Source organism: Antedon mediterranea, chromosome 1, assembly GCF_964355755.1.
Source record: "Antedon mediterranea chromosome 1, ecAntMedi1.1, whole genome shotgun sequence".
NCBI lineage: Eukaryota > Metazoa > Echinodermata > Crinoidea > Comatulida > Antedonidae > Antedon > Antedon mediterranea.
Window position 1 is genome coordinate 34270989 of NC_092670.1, and position 27968 is coordinate 34298956.

Here is a 27968-nt window from a genome sequence, read left to right on the forward strand (position 1 = left end):
ATAATGCCTTAATATTTTTCTGTGTGCAATATTCTAACGTATGACGTGCACGTGGCGTTTGTCGAGCGGATAACTAACTCGTCAAAGTGACGAGTTTCATGTCTAGTTCTTCTTTCTTTCCCGGATTTTTGTTGCAGCTATGGGCCTGTTTCTGCTGCAACTGCTCAAAATACGGTATAAAAATACGGTATAAAATACGGTATTTTTTATACCGTATTTTTTAGTACCCCGTTTCTGCTAAAAATACTTCTTGGGTGGTCGTGTTAAATTTCATCTTTATTACCCAAGCGGCCATTCTTGAACAGGAAGTCTGTGTTTGACCCGAGTATACTGAGCGTGCGCACTGTAACTCAGGAATTTCCACTCTCGATGTCTCACATGTGTTACATGTCCCGACGATAAACATGGTAGACGTAACGAAAAACTTCGTAGTTTTGATTGCGATAATTAAAAGTCGCAATGAAGGCAGTTTTACGCTCAACTTTCAACAGCCTAGCCCTAGTGATACTAGAGATGTTGTGAGAGCACATATACACAGGCAGGGAAGAAGAAGACGTTTTCTAACAACATTAGCCGCTATTTTGGGAACATCAAACAATGAAGTTGGTATGCATGAGAGGCCTAGAAGGCGCGCCAGGGCTAGGCGACCTCGTAACCCAATTGTGTCTTTAGACTGGTGGAACGAAACAGTTTGCAACCGTTACACCGCCCATTTGTGGAAAGAAAATTTCCGTATGTCAAAAGGTAATTATTATTATTTATATTTATTATTATTGTTGATTATTATAACAATTAGAGGCCTTAAATAATTTGGCTGGAAGTCAAGTAAAGTAGGGTACGTACTCGTAGTACTAGCTAGTATAGTAGGCGGCCGGGCCTCATGCTCTAGAGGATTAACCTCTAACCCCCTAACTAAATATTAATAAATAAACTGGCTTTTAGGCAGGCCTAGCCTGTAAAAATGTTTTCTAGGCTATGCTTAGTCTTCTACTACTTACTAAAATTACTGTGGTACAGTAGTAGTACTACTACTGCTGCACTGCACAGTGGGTACTAGTGCTACGTAAACGATGGGTTGCTTTATTATTAGTTTAGGATGATCAGTTGGTTGATTAGTGGGATTAGTGAAAAGGCTAGAGAACTACAGTACTTACAACAATGGTGATTTATGAAATAAAAAACTATATTAACTTATTTAAAATTTTGTTTAGACACTTTTACTGTTCTATGTGGAATACTGCGGCCAAGTTTACAAAGAGAAGCAACAAACTTTGGTAATGGGATGACCGTAGAGCATGTAGTTGGCATGACGCTTTGGAGACTTTCAACGTGTTGCGACCTTCGCACAATTGGAAATCTCTTTGGTGTGCACAGGTCTACTGTCTCCAGATCCATAAAGCAAGTGTGTCAGGCAGTGGTAGACCTCATGTACGATGACTACATTGTTTGGCCAGTAGGAGATCGCTTGACTACTACTGTAGCAGGCTTCAATGAACTGCATGGCTTTCCTCAATGTGCAGGTGCCATTGACGGATCACACATCCCTATTCTTGCACCTAAAGAGTCAAAAGCTGACTACTTCAATCGCAAGGGCCACTACTCTGTTATACTACAAGCAGTAGTAGATCATAAATTAAGGTAACTTGGCACTACAGTACTGTGTGTGTTATTGCATGGCTAACAATACATTTTTTGTAACTATGATGTTTCAAATTAAAATTGAACTCATTAATCGAATCAAGTATTGTATTTTTGTTTTAAACATAGTCTATTTGTTAATTGTGTAATTATTTTGGTAGTAAACCTTTTGGTTTCAGATTCACAGACACGTATGTTGGATGGCCTGGGAAGGTACATGATGCCAGAGTTTTTAGGAACTCTTCATTATTTGAAAAGGGTCAAAACGGTCAGCTATTTCCTAGGGTTAGTGGTCGAAACAGATTATGTTTTATGTACAATAAATCCCCGAGCAGTTAACATAATTAAAAACTGACATTATTAACAGCATCACATTTTAAAAATAAAATCAGTGAAAATGTCTGCATACTGACAGATGAGGAGGTTGTATGCAAATTAAATTATTATTCATGAATAAATTTACAGAATAAAAACCTTATTTCTTATTTTTACATATTTAACAGACTACTGTTAACATGGAGAATGTGGAAGTGCCGATTTTTATTATCGGTGATCCAGCATATCCGCTACTTCCATGGTTGATGAAGGGTTTTCCGCAACGAGGAAATGAACACCAACGGCACAGGCTATTTAACTACAAACTCAGCAAGGCCAGAATGGTTGTGGAGCGTGCGTTTGGTCTTCTAAAAGGAAGATGGCGCATTCTGATGCGTAGGAATGACTCGCACGTGTCCAAGGTGCCATTGATGGTCAATGCTTGTTGTATATTGCATAACTTTTGCATAGAACAGAATGACTTGTATGATGACATACTACCAGAATTACAAGAATTACAAGAAAATGATGTAGCAGGTGACAACAACCCACAACCAGGTGCTGTAGATATTAGGAATGCTTTACTTAACCACCTGACATAGACTTTCCATTATTTAATAAAATATTTTATTTGTTATTAAATTATTATTACTTTCCGTTCTATACAAACATTATTATTAAAGACACTTTTCCTGCAATTTTTGATGTTTTGTAAAAAATAATGCATATATTTAAAAATATTAAACCAAGTCATTCCTTGTCCTAAAAGACACAAAAATGAAGAGAAAAAAAAAGAAACAGGACAATCCCAATTGCATTAAAATGTTTACTTTTTATTCAAAAACACTAATTATTATATAAATAAGTTTAGAGTTGGACGGAAGCAAGTAACCCTGAATGAAATAAGTTAAAGCAAGAATGTGTTATTGCACATAATGATGTTATTGCATTTTTTTGAGTTGTAAAGGTATATTACTATATAAAGTGGAGTTAAGTAATATGAAATACTGTACCACTGGTTTTATTTACAATGTTGAGAGTGAAAGGCATTTTGGTTTACTAATGCTATAACTAATAAAACATGCTATATTTTTTTTCTAAAATAATATCTAAATCTACAGAATAAAATACAAATATCTAATATAATTATAAATGTGGTTTTTTACATTATTTACATGTTGCTGAGAAGGAAAGACAAGTTGTTTGGAAACAAAAACATGAAATCTACAGAATAAAGTATTCAGGTGATTTGCTGACAGTGTGATGTGGTGTACTAGTGTAATGTGGTGTACTAGTGGGAGCTGGTGTACTAGTGGGAGCTGGTGTACTAGTGTAATGTGGTGTACTAGTGCGAGCTGGTGTACTAGTGGGAGCTGGTATACTAGTGTAATGTGGTGTACTAGTGCGAGCTGGTGTACTAGTGGGAGCTGGTATACTAGTGTAATGTGGTGTACTAGTGCGAGCTGGTGTACTAGTGGGAGCTGGTATACTAGTGTAATGTGGTGTACTAGTGCGAGCTGGTGTACTAGTGGGAGCTGGTATACTAGTGCGAGCTGGTGTACTAGTGCGAGCTGGTGTACTAGTGCGAGCTGGTGTACTAGTGTAATGTGGTGTGCTAGTGGGAGCCGGTGTACTAGTGTAATGTGGTGTGCTAGTGGGAGCTGGTGTACTAGTGTAATGTGGTGTACTAGTGCGAGCTGGTGTACTAGTGTAATGTGGTGTACTAGTGCGAGCTGGTGTACTAGTGGGAGCTGGTATACTAGTGTAATGTGGTGTACTAGTGCGAGCTGGTGTACTAGTGGGAGCTGGTATACTAGTGTAATGTGGTGTACTAGTGCGAGCTGGTGTACTAGTGGGAGCTGGTATACTAGTGCGAGCTGGTGTACTAGTGGGAGCTGGTATACTAGTGCGAGCTGGTGTACTAGTGCGAGCTGGTGTACTAGTGTAATGTGGTGTGCTAGTGGGAGCCGGTGTACTAGTGTAATGTGGTGTGCTAGTGGGAGCTGGTGTACTAGTGTAATGTGGTGTACTAGTGCGAGCAGGTGTACTAGTGCGAGCTGGTGTACTAGTGTAATGTGGTGTACTAGTGCGAGCTGGTGTACTAGTGTAATGTGGTGTACTAGTGCGAGCTGGTATTCTACTATGATGAGCTTGACTTTCTGCCTGTTGTTGGTTTGTTGGGTAGTAGTTTTGATGTGTAGGTCTATGCATTGTGTGGTGGTGGTATTGTTGTGGTTGTGGCGGTGGTTGTTGTTGTTGTGGTGCAAATAACTGCATGATCTGCATCATCCTCTGATGGTCTCTCTGTCTGTCTTCTTGTCGGTTTCTTTCAGCCTCTCGCGCCATGAGTTGCATCCAATCCCGGTGGTGTTGTGCTGATCTTTCAGAGTGCCGCATATATCTTTCTTCTGCCTCCCTGTCTTGCTTCGCCATCTCTTTTGAAAGCATTTCAAAAGATTCCTGCAATTTTGTTTTTTTTCGCTTTCGACGGGGCTGCTCATTTCCTAACAAATTATAGAAAATAATTGTAAAAAACAGAATAAATTCCAAAATGAATGGGAAGCTGTATAGCAATGTTCCAATTTGTGTTGGAAATTATTAATTCTTCCTTATGTTGGGGTAGATTAACTTTATAACAAAAAGACAACTTTAGGAAAACTAATAAAAGGAAGTGGATTAATTTAACCACTATTTCGTTTTGTTTTACTTAAGTTAGGTTTAGATTAGTTATTTTACTAACCTTCATTCTCTCTAGCAAGCCTTTGTTGTTCTTGGTGAGGATTGGCCTGTCCAGGAATAGCATCGTCTTCAACATCCTGATCAGGTAGTCGTATATCATCAATGTCAGATTCCTCGTCATTTTGACTATCATCTGCAGTCACTGGTACAATTTTATAAAAAATGTTAATTTCAAAATTTTAAACTTCAGTAGAATATTATTATTAATTTTGTGAATGAACTACAACATATTGCTCTTTTTAAAAACCATGATGACCATTGTTGAACACAAATCTAGTACTACTGTGTATGTTAATCAGGTTGCATATTTATTTATACCGTACTTCACTAAAAATTATTTTTAAATTAAACCTTGAAAAATAAGTAAATTCTTACCAACACTATCATTCTCTTCATCAACATCTTCGACATGTGGGCCGTCCTCATGCTGCTGTTCTTCCTCAGCTCCTATATTTATTAACACAATCCATGGAAAATAATATTGTTACTGTACATTTAGCATGATTCCTCTTTTTTAATTTATCCATGCCGAGGCTAGGCCTATAATAGGTAGGCTATAAATGCCTACTACTATAGAATAGCCTATTAGTAGGCTATATAGCTATAGGCCTAGTTATTTAATTATAAATTAAAATGTACATACCATCGGCAACTCCTACTGCCTGGTTCCTATCCATTAGATAGTGAGGGGCAGCTATGGCCCGATCTCCCAAAATTCGGTCCAAAACCTCGTAATGAGGACAAGTAATTCTGTCCCTCCCAGACTTCGAGTTGTTGTCCTTTGCAATGTTGTATTGCTTTCGGAGGGTTTTAAGTTTCGTGTTCACTTGCTTCGGAGACAAATCTACATTGTATTCCTGTTTTATTTTGTTCGAAATTTCTTTATAAATAGTGCTGTCTCTTTTATTACCCATTAGTTTTCCTGAAAGTTTCGCTTCCCACCACAAATTAATAGTAAAAACGGTAACTTCTTCGGTCCACATTATCGCACGTGTGTTAAACAACTGTCGCAGCGACAAAAAAATCAAAACACAACACGATGTTGACCTCATGTCACAGGTCAAAAAATATACGGTATTTTTTATTGGCAGCAGAAAAGGGTACAGAAAATACGGTATAAATTTGTAAATACCGTATTTTATCCACAAATTTTGTGGGGAAAATACGGTATACAAAATACGGTATTTTTTTTATGAGCGCAGTTTCTGCTGCCAAAAAAATACCGTATATATACGGTATTCAAAATATACCGTATAATATACGGTATTTACTTGGCAGCAGAAACAGGGCCTTTATCTCAAATGTTTGTAGACATAACTTTGTATAACTTTGTCATAAGATTGACCTGTAGCTGTAGATGTGCAGGAAACTTTGTTATATGACGTTAGAGTCGCGTAGCGTAAGTTACGCGCGACTTTATGAATTTCAATGATTGGTCATAGATTATAAACCAAAAGTCATTTTGTATTGACACTTGGTGAAAATTTAAGTCATATCAAGGGCAAACTTTCTATGGATTAAAAATGGCATGTTTCACAAGAAGTTACGCGCGCACGCGCATTTAAAGTTTCAAAATGCGCAAAATTAATTTCTAATCAACTTTCTACGCTGATCATGACATTTTGAGCATGTCAAAAATTCCCGCGCGCGCGAACAAATTTACGCGTATGGTGCGCACGGAGCATGAAAATCATGTTTTTTTCTCTTGAATTATGATTTTCCAACCTTTCCTAGTCATTTTAAAAAAGATTGACATCATTTGAAATTAAAATGACGTCATACGAACACGTTGATTTATACCATTTGCGCGCGTTTTAGTTGAAAAAGTTATAAATATTGTCAAAATAATGCCAATTTTGAATCTATTATAGCTCCTCAGGATCATCCACGACCCCCAATTTTTTTAATTTTATATGTAAGTAGATATGTTGTAGATATGAATTCATGCAGAATCTTTACCCCTAGGATGTTATAACGTCATCGTATGGCCACACGAATGTAAAATATAGGGTTTTTTACTCTTTCGTTATTGCTCATCACATTAAATAGAGCGCATCTCACTTTTACGTGCCCAAAATTCTTCAAATTTGTTTTAATGTAATTATTTAGATAATTATCTTCTAAAATTGTTATCTTTATATGTCAATTTGATGACGTCATCGTGTTAATAATTGGATTTAAAAGATGGGTCTCGTAATTTTGTCTATGCTACACTGTATATAACATACAGTTTATTCTGTAAAATACTGTAGTATGATATATGCTACATAATAGATACAATTCAGCACTGTAAACATATTTATTTCATGTCATAGGATGGCATAATAATTGTCGAGGTTCATATGGTTAAAGACCCCTTCCCTGCAATTTTGGACGTTTTTTGGAAAATAATACATATATATCACTTTAAAAACATTAAACCATGTCATTCCTTGTCTTAAATGTACGTTTTATGGTAAATTATGATAAAAAGTGAGAAACAATGCACTACCTAAGTAGCTCGCGGCGATCGACCTCTCGTGGACGGTCTTAGGCCTAGCCTAGCTAGGCTTAGTTTTGTAGGCCTAGCTGGTAAACATCGGTAACGTACGAACATCGTACGCTACCTATATACCTAGCCTGACGTTGTATAGTTGCTGCATTAATTGTCTTTCTATTTTTGCCAGACTCCGTTGATACAAATTGGGGAAAACCCGGTATTTTCGCTGAAAAGTTAGGAGTCTTCCATTTGTTTTGGCCTCACGATCGATCGAAAAGTGGGCGAATTACAGGTGAAAAACAAAAATATCAATCCGCGCGCAATGCATTTTGGGATTTATAGCGGGCCGCTATAATTATTAGAATCGACTTATTTTTCACATTTTTAACCGTTTAAAGACGAAAAAAGTTATCGCAATAGGATCATATAGTATTATTTTTACATTAAATATAGTTTGTGATCTCAAATTAGATCTAAAAAACGTAGGGAATGGGGCTTTAAGTATGTGCATGTTGCATTTGCGCGGATAACCCGAACTCGTCAAAGTGACGAGTTCAAATCTAGTGTTAATAGTAGATTTACACTAACAGTAACAGGAAAAAAATATAATCAAAAAGAAAAAATGAAATACTGTACATGAAATGGTGTATTCAGTGTCAGCAGAAGTAAAATAAATTGGATGGAAAGCGCGTTTTATTACAATTAAATATCATCATTGTATTACATCAATGAATTATATCTTTCTGTTTTTGTTTCATTTCTTACTGTCTTTCATAGGTGACCTTCAAATTGAAAATTAGAGTAAGAAATGAAACAAAAACAGAAAGATATAATCTATTGAAATGTAATACAATGACGATATTTAATTGTAATAAATCGTGAGTGAATACAAAAATGTTAATTTTAAATAATCACAAATACAAACATATACACAAGATGCTCTACACAAACAAAGTCTTATTATATTAAGTCTTGTAGTGGAGTCTTCCTGTCATGGCATCTGACAAGATTTGAACCCACGACACATCGGTAGCCTGGGATCGGTAGCCGAGCATCTAAACCGCCATTCCACAACCTGCGACCCAAACATTGGTCCCATAAATGGGGTCGCGAAATTGTTTCCGATTCTGAAACTTTTTATCAATTATACACTTATCTACTGTAGATGTGAAATGTTTTCAGTTTTGTAGAATCTACAACACTGATTACATTTTAAATCTACAGTTTTTCCCCTACTGTATATTGAGGCACAATTGGCAATCAACGACGTGGCAATGGACGCTTTTGAAGAATATTCGTTGTTAATATTCAAATGGGGAATGCCCCACTGAACACACCATATTCTCATTACCTATTCTGATGATGTAATGCAAAGGCAACAATTTCCACCTTACATATTTTCTTGATAGGAAATTCCTTGCCCATTTTATTTTAAGTGTCTTTACTTGTAGCGAGAATTCAGGCATGCCAATGCCTCCTTCTCCTTCTAACGGTTTACCAATTAATGTTTTTCTTTTTATTTTTTCTTTTGTTCTATTCCATAAGAAATCATATGACAATTTATTCACTTTTGCGATAACAATCATGGTCAGGTACCTCTATAACTGAAGCATTGTATATCAATTTTGACAATTCAAGACTTTTTAAAATTGTCCCCTTACCATAATATGTTAGATCTCTCATTTTCTAAGTATTCAGTAGTTTTTCAAAGTTTATCATGTTAGTATCCCAGTTTAACTCTTTACATAATCTGGTATTATATTCAATATAATTCCTAATATCCTAATTGGTTTATCTACCCAATTCAGCCTACCTGGCTTTTCGGTTCTATTTTTCCTATGAGTATCCTGTTTGTGCATTCAGCCATTAATAAAACATTATTAGTTGAAAACTAACAATTTGCGACTTAGGTTTTCGCCATTATTGCGAACAATGCAAATTTATGTTTTATTGTTTCAGACATAAAAGTAAATATAGTGTTATATTGTAGGTATAATAAGTGACAAAAATGTGATCATGTAACTCACATTCTTAAAGAACTTATAAATAAAAAACATAAATAACATTAGCCTATACATTAAAAAAAACGGAATTGTTTAAAAATGAAACTAAAAGGTTAGAAAACTGTATAGTATATAGTAAGCAATGTTAAACAACATGATATATACAGTAGTAATAAATAGAATAACAGGATACATTCAACGAATAATCATTTTAATTTGAAAACATAAACATAGAAATTCATAAAAACAAACAAACGGGAATCATGTACCGACAAAAGGAACGTCAAATCAAAATAATAACGGGAATCATGTACCGACAAAAGGAACGTCAAATCAAAATAATAACGGGAATAATGTACCGACAAAAGGAATGTCAAATCAAAATATTACTAGGAAATAATGCAGAAATGGCGTCCAACACTCAACGTTTTAGCGCCAAAGGCAAATTGTCCCAGGCCATGTCCGAATAACATGCAGCCGTGACTTCATACACTTCTCTTTGGCGCTAAAACGAGTAGTATTCTTTTCCAGCTGCTTAGAAAAGGGTCGGTAGGCTTCCCATCATGCATGTCGAGTTTTCTATATTTTTCGATGACAGTGCCTTTCGTTTTTTTACACTAAAATCGTAAATTTTCGTTGTATGTTTCAGTTATAATGGTTTAATTTCATATTACAATGAGTAAAGGTTATTAAGTTAGAAATACTCAGGTTTAATAATTTTCAGTTTGTGTTTATTTGGGAATAAATAATATCAATATTTAATAACACGATTAGCTCGCCAGAAAAGTGCTGCAAAATTAAGTAAGGAGGATAAGTTAACAGTAATACAGTACTGTAGTCTTAGTCACATGATTTATGATTTATTTAACAAATATTAAGTGTTGTTATTAATATTACATACGAGTATCCTGTTTGTGTATTACAGTAAGGGAAAGTAAAGTAAATCATTATTAGTCGGAAATGTTTATATCCTGCTTGGTAAAAGGTATATCAATATAACATTTTCAACAGTTTCCTTCAGTTGTCACCACCTGAACGCTAGTTGAGGAAAACTTACAATGAATTTTAAAACTTGTTATAGCATCATTGTAATCTACTTGCTGATGTTCATACATGGAGTTAAAGGAAAGAATATTCTATTTGATAGATATTATTATTATCCATCAAACCAACCTGTGAACATTATACAATCAAGTCAAGAGTATACGATTGGTTTAACGGCAGAAGATTTTAAACTATACGATCGCAATTTCTATTACAATTTCTTAAACTCATATGTGGTAGAAAAGAAAATGAATGTAAACTGTCCACTTATCATATCATTCGGTCAAGGTAAAGGTATACGCACTTGTTATGATGATGATAACAAACAATATTTGTTTTCCAACGATCCAGGACTTAAATGGAAGCCACATAAAGGGCAAGAGGCTACATCTGTTGAATGTGAAGGTTGGAAAGATATCATTGAAGGTGATCAGTTTGTAATGCAATGTAAACCAACTAAAACAACTGACAATGACATCAAAGAAATCAAGAGCGGATGGATTCAAGGAAGCTTCAACATTACACATTCTTATTCTACAGACATTGGTAATTTTCATGATCAGCATTTCGAAGGGTTCTATTCTGGAGAAGGTATATTTTTCTACTGTGTTTCAATTTCAAGTAATGAAACTACTACTACAGAGTGCTACACAGTGATAATGGAGGTTCATCCTAAATTGATGGTGGATGTCAAAGGGTTCTATGAAACCCCTCAAGTTCCTGAGATTCACAATTGCTTCAAGTGCTACGCAAAAGGTGCATTGATTAATTTAAAAAGATACATCTGGACTTTCAACGGAGATAAACTAAACAATGATAAAGATGAAATATGCTTTGAAAAATTACCAGCTGGTAATTACACTGTTGAGTGTCTGGTGACTACGGATGTTCAGAAGAGTTCAGACGAGATGGAATTAACAATCAAAACAACGTCAGAGATCAGACCAGAGACACCTGATTGTCAACAAGATAACCAATCAACTGAGAATTTCAATCAAAAAGGCAAAAACATAACAATAATCATACTAGCAGCAAGTACCAGTATACTGATTATCATTGTGTTTGTCTTACTTTATCTACTGAAGATAGAACGTACAAGCAAAGCGGAAAAAGTGTATTTTCAAAGAAATAACGACTTGGACACTTTGGACAATATGGACTCAAACAGAGTACATATAACATAATGCAATTTTTACACAAACCTTCAAACAGATGAAGCAATTTATTATGACATCAAAAATAACAAAGTATTAACAAGCCAACAGACGACAGCAGAAACAACAAAAGAGGAGAAGGCAAGAAAAGATTCAAACTATTATTTTTCCAACGACACTTTTTACCAAATTAAAATTTAAGACTCTAAGATTTATCTACTCTAATTGTTATCAGTTACAGTTGTTAGGAGATACATATTATATCTTTATTATCACATTTACTATATTATTATATTACATAGCCTATGTAAATACTTGAACGTGATTGGTTGAAACTGCATCACATGACTACCGCTGCGAGGATTGTAAATCGTATACGGTATATCCTCGAGAACGATGATATTGACTGAGTAATTTTCGCGTAATTATCGTGTCCCTTTCATTAATCATATAAATTATCGAGTACGATGATATTGACTGTGTAATTTTCGTGTGCCAACACTCGCAAAAGTCATCTAGTGGGTCTTGAACTCCCGATGAAATTGTCACTCCATCACAAGACAACGCTTCATGCGCTGCGGCACGGAACTTGCTTGAAGAAATTACTCAACTAAACTATTTAAACTATGCATACATAGCGCCCTCATTTATTATTAGTCCTCCCTAGATGTGATGAAACACCGTTTGTGATTGGTTAATACTCACAGTAGTAACCGGTACGCGCGCGACGCACTGAACATCCGGTGATTCGGCTCAAAGAGAGGACGAATTATTATTATTTATTCGGCCTACCTGCTGATAATATTATTATTATTAATGTAGGCTTATTGATGGAAATTCTTCTGTTATTATTTAAACGACCTAGGCTAGTGAATATTTTATTGCCAAGGAATCATTAATTAGTAATTATCTGTATATTATTCTTTTGCAAGGTAAGGTGTCTATATACTAGGCAGCTTGTTTACATACGATACAAATAGGAGGCCTAGCCTAGCCTAGCTTCACCCGACCCAGCAGACTTGTTCTTGGCTATGTAATATAACAGATATCGCCTTTTATATCGGTAAAATATAAGATGTAACATCCCCTCGGAATGATATTATGTTCTCGGGGAATTATATATATCCCTCAGCTGCCGCTTCGGGATATATATATTCCCTCGAACATAATATCATTCCCTCGGGGATGTCAAATCTTATATTTCACCTCTAAGCAGGCAATATCTGTATAATACTATATTTATGTATACTGTATATTATATTGGTTGTAGACTAGACTAAAGTTCAGTAACCAGGTTTTTAGTAATTGTACCAAGGAGACTGCTCATAACTCAAGTTGTCAGAGACACTTGTTTGATATTCCATATAAGGAAATTGTTACAACAACTTCATACTAAAAATGATGATGTCATTTGAATTTCATCTTAAAACCAATTTCATAATCTAGTTATTTGATGAGATCATTATGATAAGGCTATTGTCTGTTTGACTGTTTTGAACAACTTAAAGTAAAGCTTTATATTAGCCTTGGGCCCAGCTATATTTGTAAGTCTTGAATTGCTTTATGTATTTTGATTGTGTGTTACCACCATCTTATGCTTTGATAATTATTTTATATTAGTAATTCATCTTTATCTTTATAATCATTTTAATTGATTTTGTTATCTTTTGCTTTTTTGTTTGAAGAATAAAACGTAGATTAGATTAGATTATAACTTATCCTTTGTAATTGCCTATCTTCTGTTTGTGCATGTGTAACACAGACTTAATGTAACATCAATGGCCCTGATTCTGCTGCCAAGTAAATACTGTATTTAATATGTTAATTTTAGAATACCTTTTAAATGGTATATTTTTGGCAGCGGAAACAGGGCTTATAAAAAATATGCCGTATTTTCGCCACCAAATTTGTGGATAAAATACGGTATTTATAAATTTATACTGTATTTTGGGTACCGTATATTTCGGTGTATAAGTCGCACCCACTAACTGAGAGTAAAATATCAGTATTTTTTATATCGTCGATGTATAAGACGCACTTTATATTTCATCAAAACAATGTTTTTTTAAATTGTAATCAATATTATTGTAATAATATATGTTGTTATATCTACAACGGAGTCTTTATTTAGGTTTTTTCTTACCTAAGTAATAATTATTTTGTATGGAGCATGAAAATATAATTAAAGCATTGTTATAGTCTTAAATAAGCAGACAGTGACAACCATAGTATTAAGAGGTAAATTTGGTAGTGATATAATGTCGACAATACATCTACACTGTATAGAAATACCAGAATTGTTGAAGTAAGCCAACTTTGAAATGAGCTTGAAAGCAAACAAAAAATAATATATCTCCAATTTTTTTATATTATGTAAATATCATGTAGGAAATAATTTTCACAAAATTTCATCTAAAAAAAATTTATCCCACAAGGTCAATTCCTAGGTCAAATGGAATAGAATAAGTTATACATCTTTTAAATAGTTCTATCTCAAAAGTAAATAGAAGATTTGGATAGCTTTAACAATTAGCTTTCCAAAGATACCTGTCACAACAAAATCGGTCCACCCATTACGGAGATACGGTCATTTAAATATAGCCTGCTGCGTCGATTTTGCGCAAAATCGCGAAGAAACGACGGCACGTAGCGCGCAAACCGTTGGTCGTATGGCGCTCAAATTAAAAATTTCGGGTTTTTTGGCTAAAAATAACCCAAAAACCAAATTTGAGCAAATTTGAAGAAATTAGGGTTTAAAATGTCATTTTTTTTGGGTGATTTGATGGAATGACCCACAGGCTAGTTAGGCGTCAACCAGGAAATTAATTATAGTAGTGCACTGCTGCCGTGCCGTCCGTGATTTTTTACGACCGGTCATGATTTCAGAATGCTTCATTTATATGCCTAGGTCTAGCTAGCTAGCCTAGCCGGCGCTAGTTCTGTTTCGCACCTGTTTTTATTTCGACTTCCTTTTGACTCCAAATTGTTAAAGCCCCATTCCCTACGTTTTTTAGATCTAATTTAAGATCACAAACTATATTTAATGTAAAAATAATACTATATGGTCCTATTGCGATAACTTTTTTCGTCTTTAAACGGTTAAAAATGTGAAAAATAAGTCGATTTTAATAATTATAGCGGCCCGCTATAAATCCCAAAATGCATTGCACGCGGATTGATATTTTTGTTTTTCACCTGTAATTCGCCCACTTTTCGATCGATCGTGAGGCCAAAACAAATGGAAGACTCCTAACTTTTCAGCGAAAATACCGGGTTTTCCCCAATTTGTATCAACGGAGTCTGGCAAAAATAGAAAGACAATTAATGCAGCAACTATACAACGTCAGGCTAGGTATATAGCTAGCGTACGATGTTCGCACGTTACCGATGTTTACCAACTAGGCCTACAAAACTAAGCCTAGCCAGGCTAGGCCTAAGACCGTCCACGAGAGGTCGATCGCCGCGAGCTACTTAGGTAGTGCATTGTTTCTCACTTTTTATCATAATTTACCATAAAACGTACATTTAAGACAAGGAATGACATGGTTTAATGTTTTTAAAGTGATATATATGTATTATTTTCCAAAAAACGTCCAAAATTGCAGGGAAGGGGTCTTTAAGCAACTTATTGTGAATACCACACCTTAAAATTGGGCCTCATAAGTACTTTTATGAAGAAGAATCACATAAAAAGTAACAAATAAACCATTAAATTGATGATTTTACAGACATGTTTCTCGCATACCGTTCGCGAATTTAGCATACGTGAAGTTCAATATTTTCGTTTCTATGGAGCGCCAAAAGAGCAACAACAATAGATGGTTAAAACCTCAGTGGAATGCGTCTTCTTTTAATGCATTTATTATTGAAATACACGTTTAATTTTAATATATTTTGTCAATAAAAATGCTGTAACATTTTACTACTAATAATTTGCTGTTTTCAAATAGCAACCAACCCTAGGCCCACGAGTAAAGACTAGGCCTAGGCTAGTACATGTAATATGATGATGAATTTGTCGATTTTCATTCCTAAAAGTTCCTGCAAAAACCATGTACAGTATCAGCAGTAATATTTTTGTTGCATTGACATTGACAAAATATGATAAAATTGAACGTAATTTTCACCAATAAATGCATTAAATATACGCAATTTACTGAGTTTTTAGCCCTCTATTATGATTGCTCTTTTGGCGCTCCATAGAAACAACAACATTGAACATGGAGTACATGCGAAATTCACGAACCGATGTGCGAGAAACACGTCTCACGGTCTGTAAATTCATCAATTTAAAGGATTTATTTTTTACTTTTTGTGTGATCTCCTTCGTAAAAGTATTTTGAGGCCTAATTCTAAGGTGTGGTACTCACGATAAAGTTACTTAACCAATGTTGAGTCGAAATAAACGACAGGTGCGAAACGGAACTAGCGCCGCCTAGCCTACTAGGCCTAGCCTAAGGTAGGCCTAGCCTAGGCTAGCCTAGGTAGCGACTAGCAAAACCGCTAGAGGGCAGCAGACATCTTTAGGGAATAGACAAGTGTGACCCTTAACCTGTTAAAAAGGGGTCAACTTGCGCATGAATTTACGAACTCTGATTGGCTATTCAGAAAAAACGAATGACTGTACGATCTTTTCCGGAAAATTCCGATGAAAAATTTGAAATTCCTTTGCCCACATGTCTTCGCGATGACATTTTATTTTGGGCTCGAAATGTTAGTAAAATCAGAAAAAATCGAAAACATGCCTAATATTTTGGGATTTTGCTTATATATTTTAGATATATTTATATTTTAACAGTGTACGCCTTTGGTTTTACATAAATATCACCTATATTGGATCACAAAAGGTTTTTAATCACCTGATGCTAGGTGAGTAAGCAATTCTAGGCCGCGAAGTGCCTGATGACGTCATCACACAGCCTGGCTGAGGTGGGGGTATTCCTCCGGGATATTCGCGCAGTCCGGGGAGAGGGTAAACATAAAATAAGTACTTTCTATCTTATTTTTGTGATTTTGACACAATTTCCAAACAAAATGTGGTACTATTACTATGCAAATATATATTTGTCACCATCAACTTTCTAATTAAAAATATGTTCATAAAATGTATTTATATGTGTTTTAGTAGTATTTTCACCCAGTGACTATTTGTGTACAAGGTCACAAACGCGGGGTGGGGATTCCTATGTAAACAAAGGATAGTGATGGTGCCAAATTTTTACACCTTATTTTATTCATAACTTTCGAAATACTCAATCAATTTTGTTGATTTAAAGTTTAAAATGCTTACGATTATATACTCTTTCAAACTGAACACTATTCAAATGCAGAAAGATAAATTGAAAAATACATGCCAGTCCCTAGCCTAGGCCTAGGCCTATAGGCCTAGCCTAGGCCTACTCAATTTCTACAAAAAGTAATAAACCTATTTTTATTTTTGCTAATAAAAGTTTACACAAAAAATTAAAACAATGAAGGCTTTCCGTTTGAACTGATCAATTCTTCGAATGCTGTGTTAAAACTGTTTAATAAACCATAACTTACCAATCCAATTCATAGAAGTCGCCATCTTTATATTCGCTGAGACTGATGGGAATGAGGTCATCGGGTCACATATACACCTTACACCACCACCAATTCACACTTACTACGCATGCTCAGTTGTCATGTTTCTATGGTTATCAAAAAATCAGTACAAAAAGTAATAAACCTATTTTTGCTAATAAAAGTTTACACAAAAAATTAAAACAATGAAGGCTTTCCGTTTGAACTGATCAATTCTTCGAATGCTGTGTTAAAACTGTTTAATAAACCATAACTTACCAATCCAATTCATAGAAGTCGCCATCTTTATATTCGCTGAGACTGATGGGAATGAGGTCATCGGGTCACATATACACACCTTACACCACCACCAATTCACACTTACTACGCATGCTCAGTTGTCATGTTTCTATGGTTATCAAAAAATAAGTAGGGGTTTTGTGCAGTAGAAGTAAGTGTAGTAATCGAAAACAAGTGTAATTTTTCACATTTGTAGAGATTTTCTGACTTAAAATGATTCCACCAAATACATCCCTTGTTAAATATGATAACCCGGTGCTGGTAAGCCGTAATCCAGAAAAGAAAACACCAAGGGTAAGTTCCGGCATTGCCATTTGAAATTTTGATGATGATGATGATGAGTGAATGAGCTGTGTGTGTGTGACAGTGAGCCTGCCCTGGCGCTGACTGATCACTGACTGTACTCTGAGAGAGTCCAAACAGACAGTAGGCTAGGCTGGGTCCAATAAGATTAAGTATTAGGTAGGCCTACACCTGAGTTGGATAGCCCAGGGAAAAATTTTATTTCGAAATTCTGGGCGCTACTGCAGTTTCGCACCACACTGTTAATCTTCGATTTCTCACCTACTTTTTTCTCACAGTCACACTCACATCATACAATTTTGGGCCATTATGTAACATAGGCCTATGTTTTACTTTATGTTTTTATTTTTAAACTGCAGTGTGGTTTTATAAAGAATTTTCTTTGATAGGCCCTATTTATTAATATGAATATGAATAATAATAATAGTAATGAAATATTAATTTAACCTCTATTACGCCAGCTGAAAACATTTCTATTTCAAAAGTAAATACATGAATATTATGTTGTGAGTGTGAAAAAGGAAAGTTTAGTTGAGAAATCGAAGATATAACGGTTTGTTGCGAAACTGCACATGAGGAAACTTTCCCTCTTACCAAATTTCCAACTTTTGAACCAGGTTTTGCCTGACCTTGATAGTGACAGCCTTAATGACTTTACTCAGCATGTGACCCCATTAAATGCTAAATGGATTAAAGCATGTAAGCTATCTAGGTATTTCCTGTGAACTTTTTTACTGAACATTAAAAAAAAGGCAGCAACCAAAACACTCAACAAAATAGAACTGAAACGAATATAAAGTAACAAAATCCAAATATTTATTCATTTATATAACAACATATTTATAATATATATATATAGGACGAAACGACTTCTCACGATCGGTATAGGCTTGGCCGGGCTTATTGCTAGGCTAAGGTCGATTGTAATTAAGTACTCAATCCATCATATCGTAGCCTACGAAAATCTAACGAAGATACATGGCAGTCCATACGTGGAACTCCTAGGCTAAATATCGGATTAACTGTAACAAAATGTGTTAAATAAGGTTTTATTTACATACTCGAGCGAGTGACTTCCATGACATAATACCACTACTAGGCCTAGGCCCGGCCTAAAATATTCATTTTTTTTATATGAATGCTTCGCCTCATCTTGGCTTTCTTCGGCATTATTTTCAAAATACTGTACACATGTTTGATGGAAAGCCCACATCACACGTGTTTTGTCGCGACAATTGTTTTGTTTTTGTACGAACATAATACCTACGCTACAATAAAGTAGTTATGTATATACTGTAAACAAAATTAATTGTTCGATTTTATATTTTAATACATCTTAAATAAAGGCAAAGGTATTAAAAACTACATACAGTATTGTTTTTAAAGACATTTTATTATTAATATTAATACATGATAATTCAAAAACAAATCACTGTACCACGCTTGTAAAATATTCATACGCCAAGACCTCGTGTGTCGTCTCTCTGGCCGGCTCGATTTTCTCCACAGCCTGGAAATTGTGATTTTTCAACGAATTCTAACTTCGCGTAGAATTAATCAATTTTTACGATTTGAAATTGCTGATATATCACTTTTTCTTTTTATTCATGGTTAAACAAATGATATTACTATTATTTTATAGAAAAACACATTTTCAAACATTCAGTCACTTCATTTGACCATGAGAGAGTAATTTGATCGGACACATTTCCCAGTGATTTATTGACACTTCGTAAGGTCGCGCGGCCTAGTCTTTTGATGTGTAATGCGATTAGATCGATTAGACTCAGGCAAAACCTGGTTTCAGTACCCGTCTAAAGCATCATTTGACGGGTAGAGTGGTAAGAGGGAAAGTTTCGGCATGAGTAGCGCCAAAATGGGTAGCAAAAAGGTTGTTTTGTATAGCTTTTTGCTATGGTACACTGGCGAAATTATTCCCCGAGTGGTTAGGACACTTGACTGTCATACAGATAGACCCGGGTTCAATTCCCGACAACTCCCAGTCCACTCAGCTGTAAATGAGTACCTGGTTGAAAATACTACTAGGCCTAGTACTACTAGGCTTAGTAGTACGTAGTACTAGGGAGAAAAAAGGCGGCGTGGAAAGGAACTGGCCACCCTACCACATAATGCCGAGGCTTAGTACAATGAGCTCCTAACAGCTCATTCCCCTACGTTCAGAATGAATACGGGACTCGCCTTTACCCTTTAAACCTGAGTGAGGGGAGGCCTAGGCCTAGTAGGCTGGTAGGTAGAATATGCTAAAATTAAATAGGCAAAAGGAATCTTGAAAATAAAGAAAAAGAAGGCCTACAACTGTAATGTGAATTTTAGAGGACGTCAATCTGATGGACCTTCATCATCATGCAAAACAAATACACTCATTGTTCATTCAGTGTTTAAATTAATGAAATCTATTTTACACCTTTAGTTACCATAGCCTATATCATAGTCTAACCATATATTTCCAGGCAAGAGCTCTGAAGACCAGCTCTCCACCACCTAATACTAGCAATGGTGGTCCTGTACCAAGTCCACCTCCAAAAGGCGGAAGTAAACTGCCTCCAATGGATGCCCAGAAGGCACAACAAACGGACGAAATACTTAATTCCATCCTACCGCCTAGGTAAATATGAAAACAATAGTTAAATTGAAAACTTCTTACGTCATGTTTGTTTAATTTGTTGACTTGTATTATATTTTGTAAAATGTATCTTTTGCCTGAATAAATAATAATAATAACTGCTAAAATTCTGTTTTTTCTTGTTTAATGTCCTACAAATACCTAACTTCATTCTTCATAATTTTTAGAGAGTGGACAGAAAATGGTCAACTGTGGGTTCAACAGGTGTCCAGTACACCAGCCACCCGACTTGATGTGGTCAATCTTCAAGAACAGCTTGATATGAGGTTACAACAACGACAAGCAAGGGAAACAGGCATTTGTCCCGTCAGGAGAGAACTTTACTCACAATGTTTTGGTAAATACTATCAAAGAATTATATAACATAAATATGCACAAAATAGACTATTGATTGTGCTATTTTATAATAATTTAAAGATGTATTGTCCCCCTGAAAAAATAATTTGTGAATATTTCATTTTAATGTAACACAATAGTTATCCACCCTGACCAAAAATTGGATCGAAAAAAATTTTATTTACCTGAAAAAAATGTAATTTAAAGCAAAAAATGGTCAAATTGGCTTCCAGCCAATGGATTTTTGGTTGAATTTAACCATTTATTTTGTCATTTTACAAGTGAAAACATTTTTTTTTTTCGTTTTTTTTTTCTATTCAGGTCTAGAAATTGTTTCCAATGTTAAAATTCAATTTATTAATTTTGATAATGATTTATAGGTAATTCAATCTTGGATGTTTTTTTTTCTTGATGTTTTTTTTAGATGAATTGATTAGACAGGTGACAATTAATTGTGCAGAACGAGGTCTTCTTTTGCTGCGGGTAAGAGATGAAATCCGCATGACAATTGCCGCTTATCAGACATTGTATGAAAGCAGTGTAGCATTTGGTATGAGAAAAGCTCTGCAGGCTGAACAAGGCAAGGCAGACATGGAGAAAAAGGTACAGGAAAACCAGAATAAAAAGAAGTCTTAATTGGTTGTCTTCTAACACTAACCTTCATCCCGTGTGATAGTATAATAATAAGAGATTATTTAAGGGGTTAGGTTAAGTAATATTTAGAGTTTGATGTGATAGTATGGGCTTCGATAAATTTAGCCGATAGACTGCAAGTTGAAAGTTAAGCATGTAAATTAATCATCTCATATTGTAGGGTACCCCTTTTCTCATTTATTATGTATTATTTTAGCAATTTACTTTTGTTTTTATTTGAGAAATAACATTTATAATGATTAATGATTGATCACAGGACGTAGACTTATCGTTAAACGACAATTCTTTCTTTTCAATAAAATCTTATAATAATATGAATCGTTTTTTATATTTTTTTACTAGATACAAGAACTAGAACAAGACAAACGAGATCTTGAACGTGGCGTTAACGAATTGAAGGCTAAATGCGATGCTATTGAAAAAAGAGAAGCCGAACGAAGACAGGTTGAAGAAAAGAAACACTCGGAAGAGATTCAATTCCTTAAAAGGACAAACCAACAATTAAAGGTACACTCACATTTAACTATTTTTATATTTCCATATTTTGTCAGGTTTTTTTTTTAAAATGACAGCAGTGCACTAAAAAAAAAAACTCTTCCAAATCCAGAAACCGATACATTGACCCAGAATGTACTGAAAAGTCAGTGGTCATATTCACCAATCACACTTAAATTAAACATTTCCCTTAAATAGCATTAATAAGGATTAAGTAGTATTCATTTATAGAATTTGCAGAATTGTTTTATTATAACTGTGTTTTCCTTAGGATCATTGTAAATAAGGAATTTTGAATAGTATAAACACATTTTGTGGCATTCCAGTTTTTAGAAGAGTTAACTATATATTTTTTAATTTATTGTTTAATTATTTTGTGACTACAGTAATATATATTTTATTTTACATTATACTTTTATTTAACAGACCCAATTGGAAGGAATCATTGCACCCAGTAAGAAATAGAATCCACTGCCTCCAGACTTACAACGAAAAACGAATGTACAGCATTTCTTTGTAAATAAAAGATCAGAGCAGACGTCCATTATTACTACATTCCAGTTTCATATCCAGTTGGATCAGACAAGATAATAGGATCCAAATATGGTTATAATTTAACCAAAATCAAATGGTATTCTGAACTTTTGAAAACCAAAATGATTGTAATTTTTGGAATCAATTAATTGATAAACTTGTATAAAATATCTTTAATTAGTATAATTGCCTTATAGTTCATACATATTAAATTAATTGGTAAATACCATAGAAGTATATAAATATGTATGTGAAAACTATATATTTTATTTATTCAGTGTTTTATTCTCTTGTGGAGAAACATTTTTCGGTCCATTAATAATGATTGAATTTCTACACCTTGCACTGTTTGCAAATATTGATGTACAGTAACTATTTTGGTGAATAATCTATGTTTTGATCTTAATAAAACCAATTGAAAGAATAATATTTGTTTATAAAGTTGTGTTCCTTCCACATAAAGTACGCACTGACTTGAGTATAATCCCACCTGTATAAAGCTCTGTCTACACTATCAAACTAGTTTGAAAAAAAGTGTGATGTGCCCAAATAATATGGTAGTGATATGCTCAAATACGGTAGTGATATGACATCATCATGTTCATATAAGGGCACATCACATATTTTTGTCGCATAAAGTTTGATAGTGTAGACAGAGCTTTCTTTCCTCCATGATATGCTCAGCACATTGTGGTGCTTAACCGTGAAGAAGGCATGTATGCAAATTCATGTATCTGATTGGAGTGGCCAAGTTCCATGCACCCTCTCATAGTGAATCAATTGTTGAACAATTATCAAGACAAGTTTCTTTGGTTCGAGTCCTTTTAATAAAAATATTCTGAAAACCTGACTGACACTATCAAATTTTATGCGACAAAAAAATGTGATGTACCCATATTATATAGACACAGTGAATATATTTGGGCACATCACACATTTTTGTCAAACTAGTTTGATAACTGTAGACAGAGCTTTGGCAACAAATACACAAACAACACAAATAAAAACTGAATCAGTCAATTTATTGTTCATTAACTTAAGTCATCAATAAATTTCATTTAATTATATTTTATTCAGTATCTACAATTCAAAAATATAGTTGAATATATAGTAGTTTAACATCATATCTTAAAACTGTTCACTGTTAACTGAAAAGAAAAAAAAACTGATAAAAATTAAAAACGAAAAAAAAAAGATAACAGATAAAACGCCAACACTAGCAAAAGAGTTTAAACATGCCTGGTCGCAAACCAGTGTGTATAAACTTGGTGATATGATAGGTGCATGTTGAGCTTAGAAGCTTCTCTTCTCGCACATATAACGTTTTGTAACGCTTTGTGAGTGAAATGAGGTACATGAACACAATTACAGATTAGAACTTGATAACAAAAAAACATAAATAATATCTATAATTTTAATTTAAAAAAAGAATGTTTTCACTTATAAAAATACAAAATAAATGGTTAAATTCAACTGCCAGTCAATAATGTTTTTGATTACATTTTTTGTCAAAATAAAAAAATATTTTTTCAGGGGGACAATATATCTTTAATAGTTTACTTAGTTTTTGTTAAAAACCTCACTAGTGGTTCGAAAATTTCAAATGGGTATAAAACTGAAAACTTGTATAAATAATAGTAGTTATAAACAAAAAGACAAACTACTGTGTGTGTGTATGTTTCAAATAAAATAAGCAAAAAGTTAAATCATTTAAAACGGACAGAAAGTTCTACTCCACTTAAATACAGAATAAAATGTTGTTCAATCAAGACTGATTTGTTTGGAAAAATGTATTCAATGATAAATATTACATAAAAATTGGACTCTTTATATTATGATCAACTAACCTAAAATATAACAGCATTTTGTGCTATCTGCAGCAAAAAATAAATAATGGAGTCATTCTGGATTACTACAATTCACATTTATCCTCATTATGAATAATTAAAATATTAATTACAATTCATATCAATACAATTTATTACAGCATCAACAAGTTGTGGATGGCGCCACGGAGTGACATTAGCATGACTACACCCATTACACATCTGAACTGGATTCTGTGTTTTCACGAAGATACACTAATGATTACCTTTAACATACAAAACAATTGCTCTAACATCTTGAATAAATATTAATGTTTATGACTCTTTTGATTCTCATCAGTAATTTTAGCAATTACGAAATCACTAACCCAAATTATAAATTTGCCCAACAGAATGTTCTATTTATGCAATGGAACGAATATTTTCATTAGTTGAATATGAAGTTTTTCATCCAACTCATAAAAATATATTCTTATAAATGCATGTATGATTGACCAATTGCAAGCATAAACGTGATGCGTAATTACTTACTGAAGTAAGTAAGTGATCCGTAATTAACCAATCAAATGGCAAGAATACAATCAAATGTGTTATAGAAACCCAGTTTCAATTAACCAATCACACGAAAGTCGTCAGTCATTTCCCTTTAATAAGTACCTTTATTAATTATTATTAACCCTAATTGCAACTTTAGTAGCAACTCGATACGAACCGACTCTACTGGCCTTAATTAACATAGCATATAACTGTACCACCAACATAACTAAAGTATCTAAGCAAGAATACATGCTGTAAACATTTTTATTACAATTTGAATAACCAGATCCCTATGGGGCTAAGGTTCATATTCAGTCTACACAATCAAACTTTATGTGACAAACAAATTTGATGTGCCCATATTATATATGGACATGATGATGTCATATCACTACCGTTCCATATTTAAGTACAGTCAGTATATCACAACCATATTTGAGGGCCCTAAATGATCAGTTCTATTCGAGGGCCCTAAACAGTTCTATTTGAAACTGGATAGGCTACCCTCAGTAAAGATGATAAAAAATAAATAAATTTGGGCACATCATACTTTTGATCATCAAACTTGTTTGATAGTGTATTTGTTTGTTTTATCTTTATACTGGGTGACCTCTTCAGTCAAAGACTGATCTCCCAGAGGGCCCAGTTGGTGATCAGTGGCTGTGATGTACTACTACACCGGGGTAACCCCCTACTCGTCTTGAAAGATGTACTAGGTTCTTTAAAGTGCACACGAGCAAGTTGTGTACACTGGACCAACGGTTTATAGTCCTTATCCGAGAAGACTCGTTCTACCACCAGAACCATAGAGTGAGTGAGCCTCGAACCCATGCCGATGTTATGGCTACGTGATTACGGTTCCACTGTCTTAACCGCTCGGCCACTCACTGTAGACAGAGCTTTAGACAATGTTTCATATTAGAAAACAATAACAAATTTACTGATTAAATTAATTATTAAGGTCAAGGTTCACCACTTGAATAAAAAAACATACAATAATAAAGCTTCATACATTTTAAAATTTGCAAAACATAACATTGAGCAAAATTCTAGAATACAGCTATGATTTCAAAAAAAGAATCGGAGTCAGGGGGAAAATGGCAAAAGGCTTCCAACTTTTTATCAGATAATCTGTATTGTTTGACAACTCTTGTAACATGACCATTTTCACCCTAACTTTTATTATTTCATTCTCTGTCCATGGAGAATAAGGCCTAGATAAATGTTGAAGAACAACTATTCTCCTGGTTGATGGAATGCTTGTAACATACAAAATAATATTTGTTTTGAATTATGTTATATTTTCTTAAAATCATAGCCATACAACTACTACAAGAACAGATTGGAGCATCCCTTGCCAAGTGTTATTTATTTATTTTTTACCCAAGCCTTATTACACCTAGGGAGTGATTTTGTCTTAAGCATGGTTCCCACTCATGAAACAATGCAATGTAGCTACGTATCGATGCAAAGTACTGTATTGCGTAATCATAAGTGGGAACCGATGACGCAACAGTGCTGCAAACATCGCAGGTTGGTTTCACACAGGCGGGGGCAAACAATTAATGGAAGGGTATTTTTATACATTTTAATTACACTTTGAACCAATTAAAACTCCTGGGTAGAGAGGCAACAACAAAATGCTTGCAATATACAACCCTGTCTCTAGTGTTGCTTAATTTAACAAATACAATTTTCTTCTTCAGTTTTGCAAATGACTGTCTGAATTATTTTTAAAGTATAGAATAGAAACCAATTAAATACCACACACAACATTTGCATGAAAGCTAAAATATACATATATAATTTATTTTTACATAAGTTAAGATTCCTAGTGTATACTCTATCAACACATACAAGAGAATGTAACAAAACTAAACACATATTTCATGCATTTAATAAAATTGTAAAATCTGTGTATTAAGTCTTATACTTAATACAGGCTGTACAAAAAGTGCTTTCACACGACGTAACATTCATCTCAGTGTAACATATATCATATCTTGTATGTGTGAATAGGTATTACACTTAGCATAACATTAAAACTCAGTTTTTGAGAGAATCTTGCATTTATTTTTGCACTACCTAGAGGCTAAGCCTAAAGAAATTATGTTGCCTAGGCCCAACGACCTGAAATTTCGTAAAATCTAGGTACAGTAATTAAGCATTAAGCTTTCTTTAATACCATCATTATACCTCCATGATACCATGCATTATTTAAATTTCTATAGCGCCCTCTATAATGTTACTTTCAAATTTGCCCTAGTTTTTTAGCAAGACTGCATAATTATTTTTGTCATCAATATAATCACCAAAAAAAAATAATCTGACCTACTGACCATGTTTTTAAAGTGATGCTGTGCTTTGGTAACAAAATTTATTTAGGCAGTGGCGTAAGGCGGGGGGAAAAGGCCCTGGTTTAGCACTCATAAAGGCTGGATACTTGCATCAGGCTGCTCATGCTCAGAGGGCCCTTAAACTCTAAGGCCTCATCGCTGTTACGCCACTGCTTTTAGGCTTTTATTAGTAATTAACATACATTTGACACATAAATTGTCATCAAAACTCTGTTCCAACTTTAAGCACATTGTCTTCTGGCAGTAATTTCTCAGCCTCGAATTCAGACGCGAATCTATCCTCAGTAGGAGTAACATCTTGGCTAGTTAAGGCATCGGTAGCTTCTAATGTACACTGGTCTTGAAATTGCTTTGGCAGTGAAACTTCGGACTCGAAATGATTGGTTGAGATTTTTAACTTTAACTGAGGTCGCTCGTCGTTAATCTTAAAACTTGGTATAATTGACACCCCTTTTTGATATGTGTCATCATCTTCGTCAACAGCGCACACAATGTTGTCGGTGTTGTCGTCAAACACACTATCAATATCATCCTCTTCATTGTTCGTTGGATCGGTACCGTCATTTAATTCAGATTTTTGTATAGAACCATATTTCTTATAATCAGGTACCATTTCAGCTGTACTTGGGGAGTAACATTCAGAGCTGGATGCCGTACCAGAATCAATTCCTGTGTTTCCAGCGTCGGATGTTTTCTTACGTGAACATTGTTCATACTGATCCTGTGAATATAAATAAATATATATAACAAAAAAATTGTGATATTTATTAAGGTTTTTGCATTAAATACCATTCAAGAAATAGCTTGAAAAAATTATATATAAACCTATTATAGTTTGAATAGGATATACACTTGCCAAAGCAAAAGAATGCCATTATGGCTGCCATCTTGGATCCAAGATGGTGGACAATTTTTCTCATTTATTTTATTCATTTGACTTTATTTCACGAGGGTATCTCTAACAGCTGCACTACAAATGTACAGCTGACTTGAAAGGCCCTCTACAAAAACATAATATATAAACATCATATAAGAATAAGTCTGATTAAAATTAAATTCATGATCT

At 34.3% G+C, this 27968-nt stretch overlaps 5 protein-coding genes across 7 annotated transcripts in view; 2 read left to right on the top strand and 3 right to left on the bottom strand.

The window, feature by feature from the left end:
- LOC140056690 (ER membrane protein complex subunit 2-like) overlaps window positions 1-17232 on the bottom strand; it is a 41756-nt gene extending 24524 nt beyond the window's left edge. For both annotated transcript variants that reach the window (XM_072102522.1, XM_072103267.1), the window contains exons 1-2: window positions 17196-17232; window positions 16917-17044 (exon numbers count right to left, since the gene is read on the bottom strand). In XM_072102522.1, coding sequence (XP_071958623.1) covers window positions 16917-16977 — 61 coding nt within the window. In that variant the 5' untranslated portion in view covers window positions 16978-17044; window positions 17196-17232. The remainder of the gene's footprint in view (window positions 1-16916; window positions 17045-17195) is intronic.
- LOC140050720 (uncharacterized) lies at window positions 735-1977 on the top strand. Its single transcript, XM_072095809.1, has 3 exons — window positions 735-744; window positions 1212-1638; window positions 1818-1977. Exons 1-3 carry the CDS (start codon window positions 735-737, stop codon window positions 1975-1977), a joined length of 597 nt encoding a protein of 198 aa, XP_071951910.1.
- On the bottom strand, window positions 3178-5606 carry LOC140050747 (uncharacterized). The gene is made up of 4 exons (XM_072095810.1): window positions 5336-5606; window positions 5068-5139; window positions 4694-4834; window positions 3178-4457 (listed from the first exon to the last, which is right to left on the bottom strand). The coding sequence occupies exons 1-4, from the start codon at window positions 5604-5606 to the stop codon at window positions 3178-3180; spliced, it is 1764 nt and encodes a 587-aa protein (XP_071951911.1).
- A 96-nt stretch (window positions 17233-17328) lies between the features above and the next one.
- On the top strand, window positions 17329-22575 carry LOC140058234 (33 kDa inner dynein arm light chain, axonemal). The gene is made up of 6 exons (XM_072104157.1): window positions 17329-17510; window positions 19991-20145; window positions 20331-20500; window positions 20924-21102; window positions 21496-21660; window positions 22075-22575. The coding sequence occupies exons 1-6, from the start codon at window positions 17430-17432 to the stop codon at window positions 22111-22113; spliced, it is 789 nt and encodes a 262-aa protein (XP_071960258.1). The 5' UTR covers window positions 17329-17429; the 3' UTR covers window positions 22114-22575.
- Window positions 22576-23183: 608 nt separating this feature from the next.
- The window catches only part of LOC140059086 (uncharacterized), a 30310-nt gene continuing 25525 nt past the window's right edge, over window positions 23184-27968 (bottom strand). For both annotated transcript variants that reach the window (XM_072105987.1, XM_072105278.1), the window contains exon 11: window positions 23184-27623. In XM_072105987.1, the coding sequence (XP_071962088.1) occupies window positions 27105-27623 (519 nt within the window). In that variant the 3' untranslated portion in view covers window positions 23184-27104. The remainder of the gene's footprint in view (window positions 27624-27968) is intronic.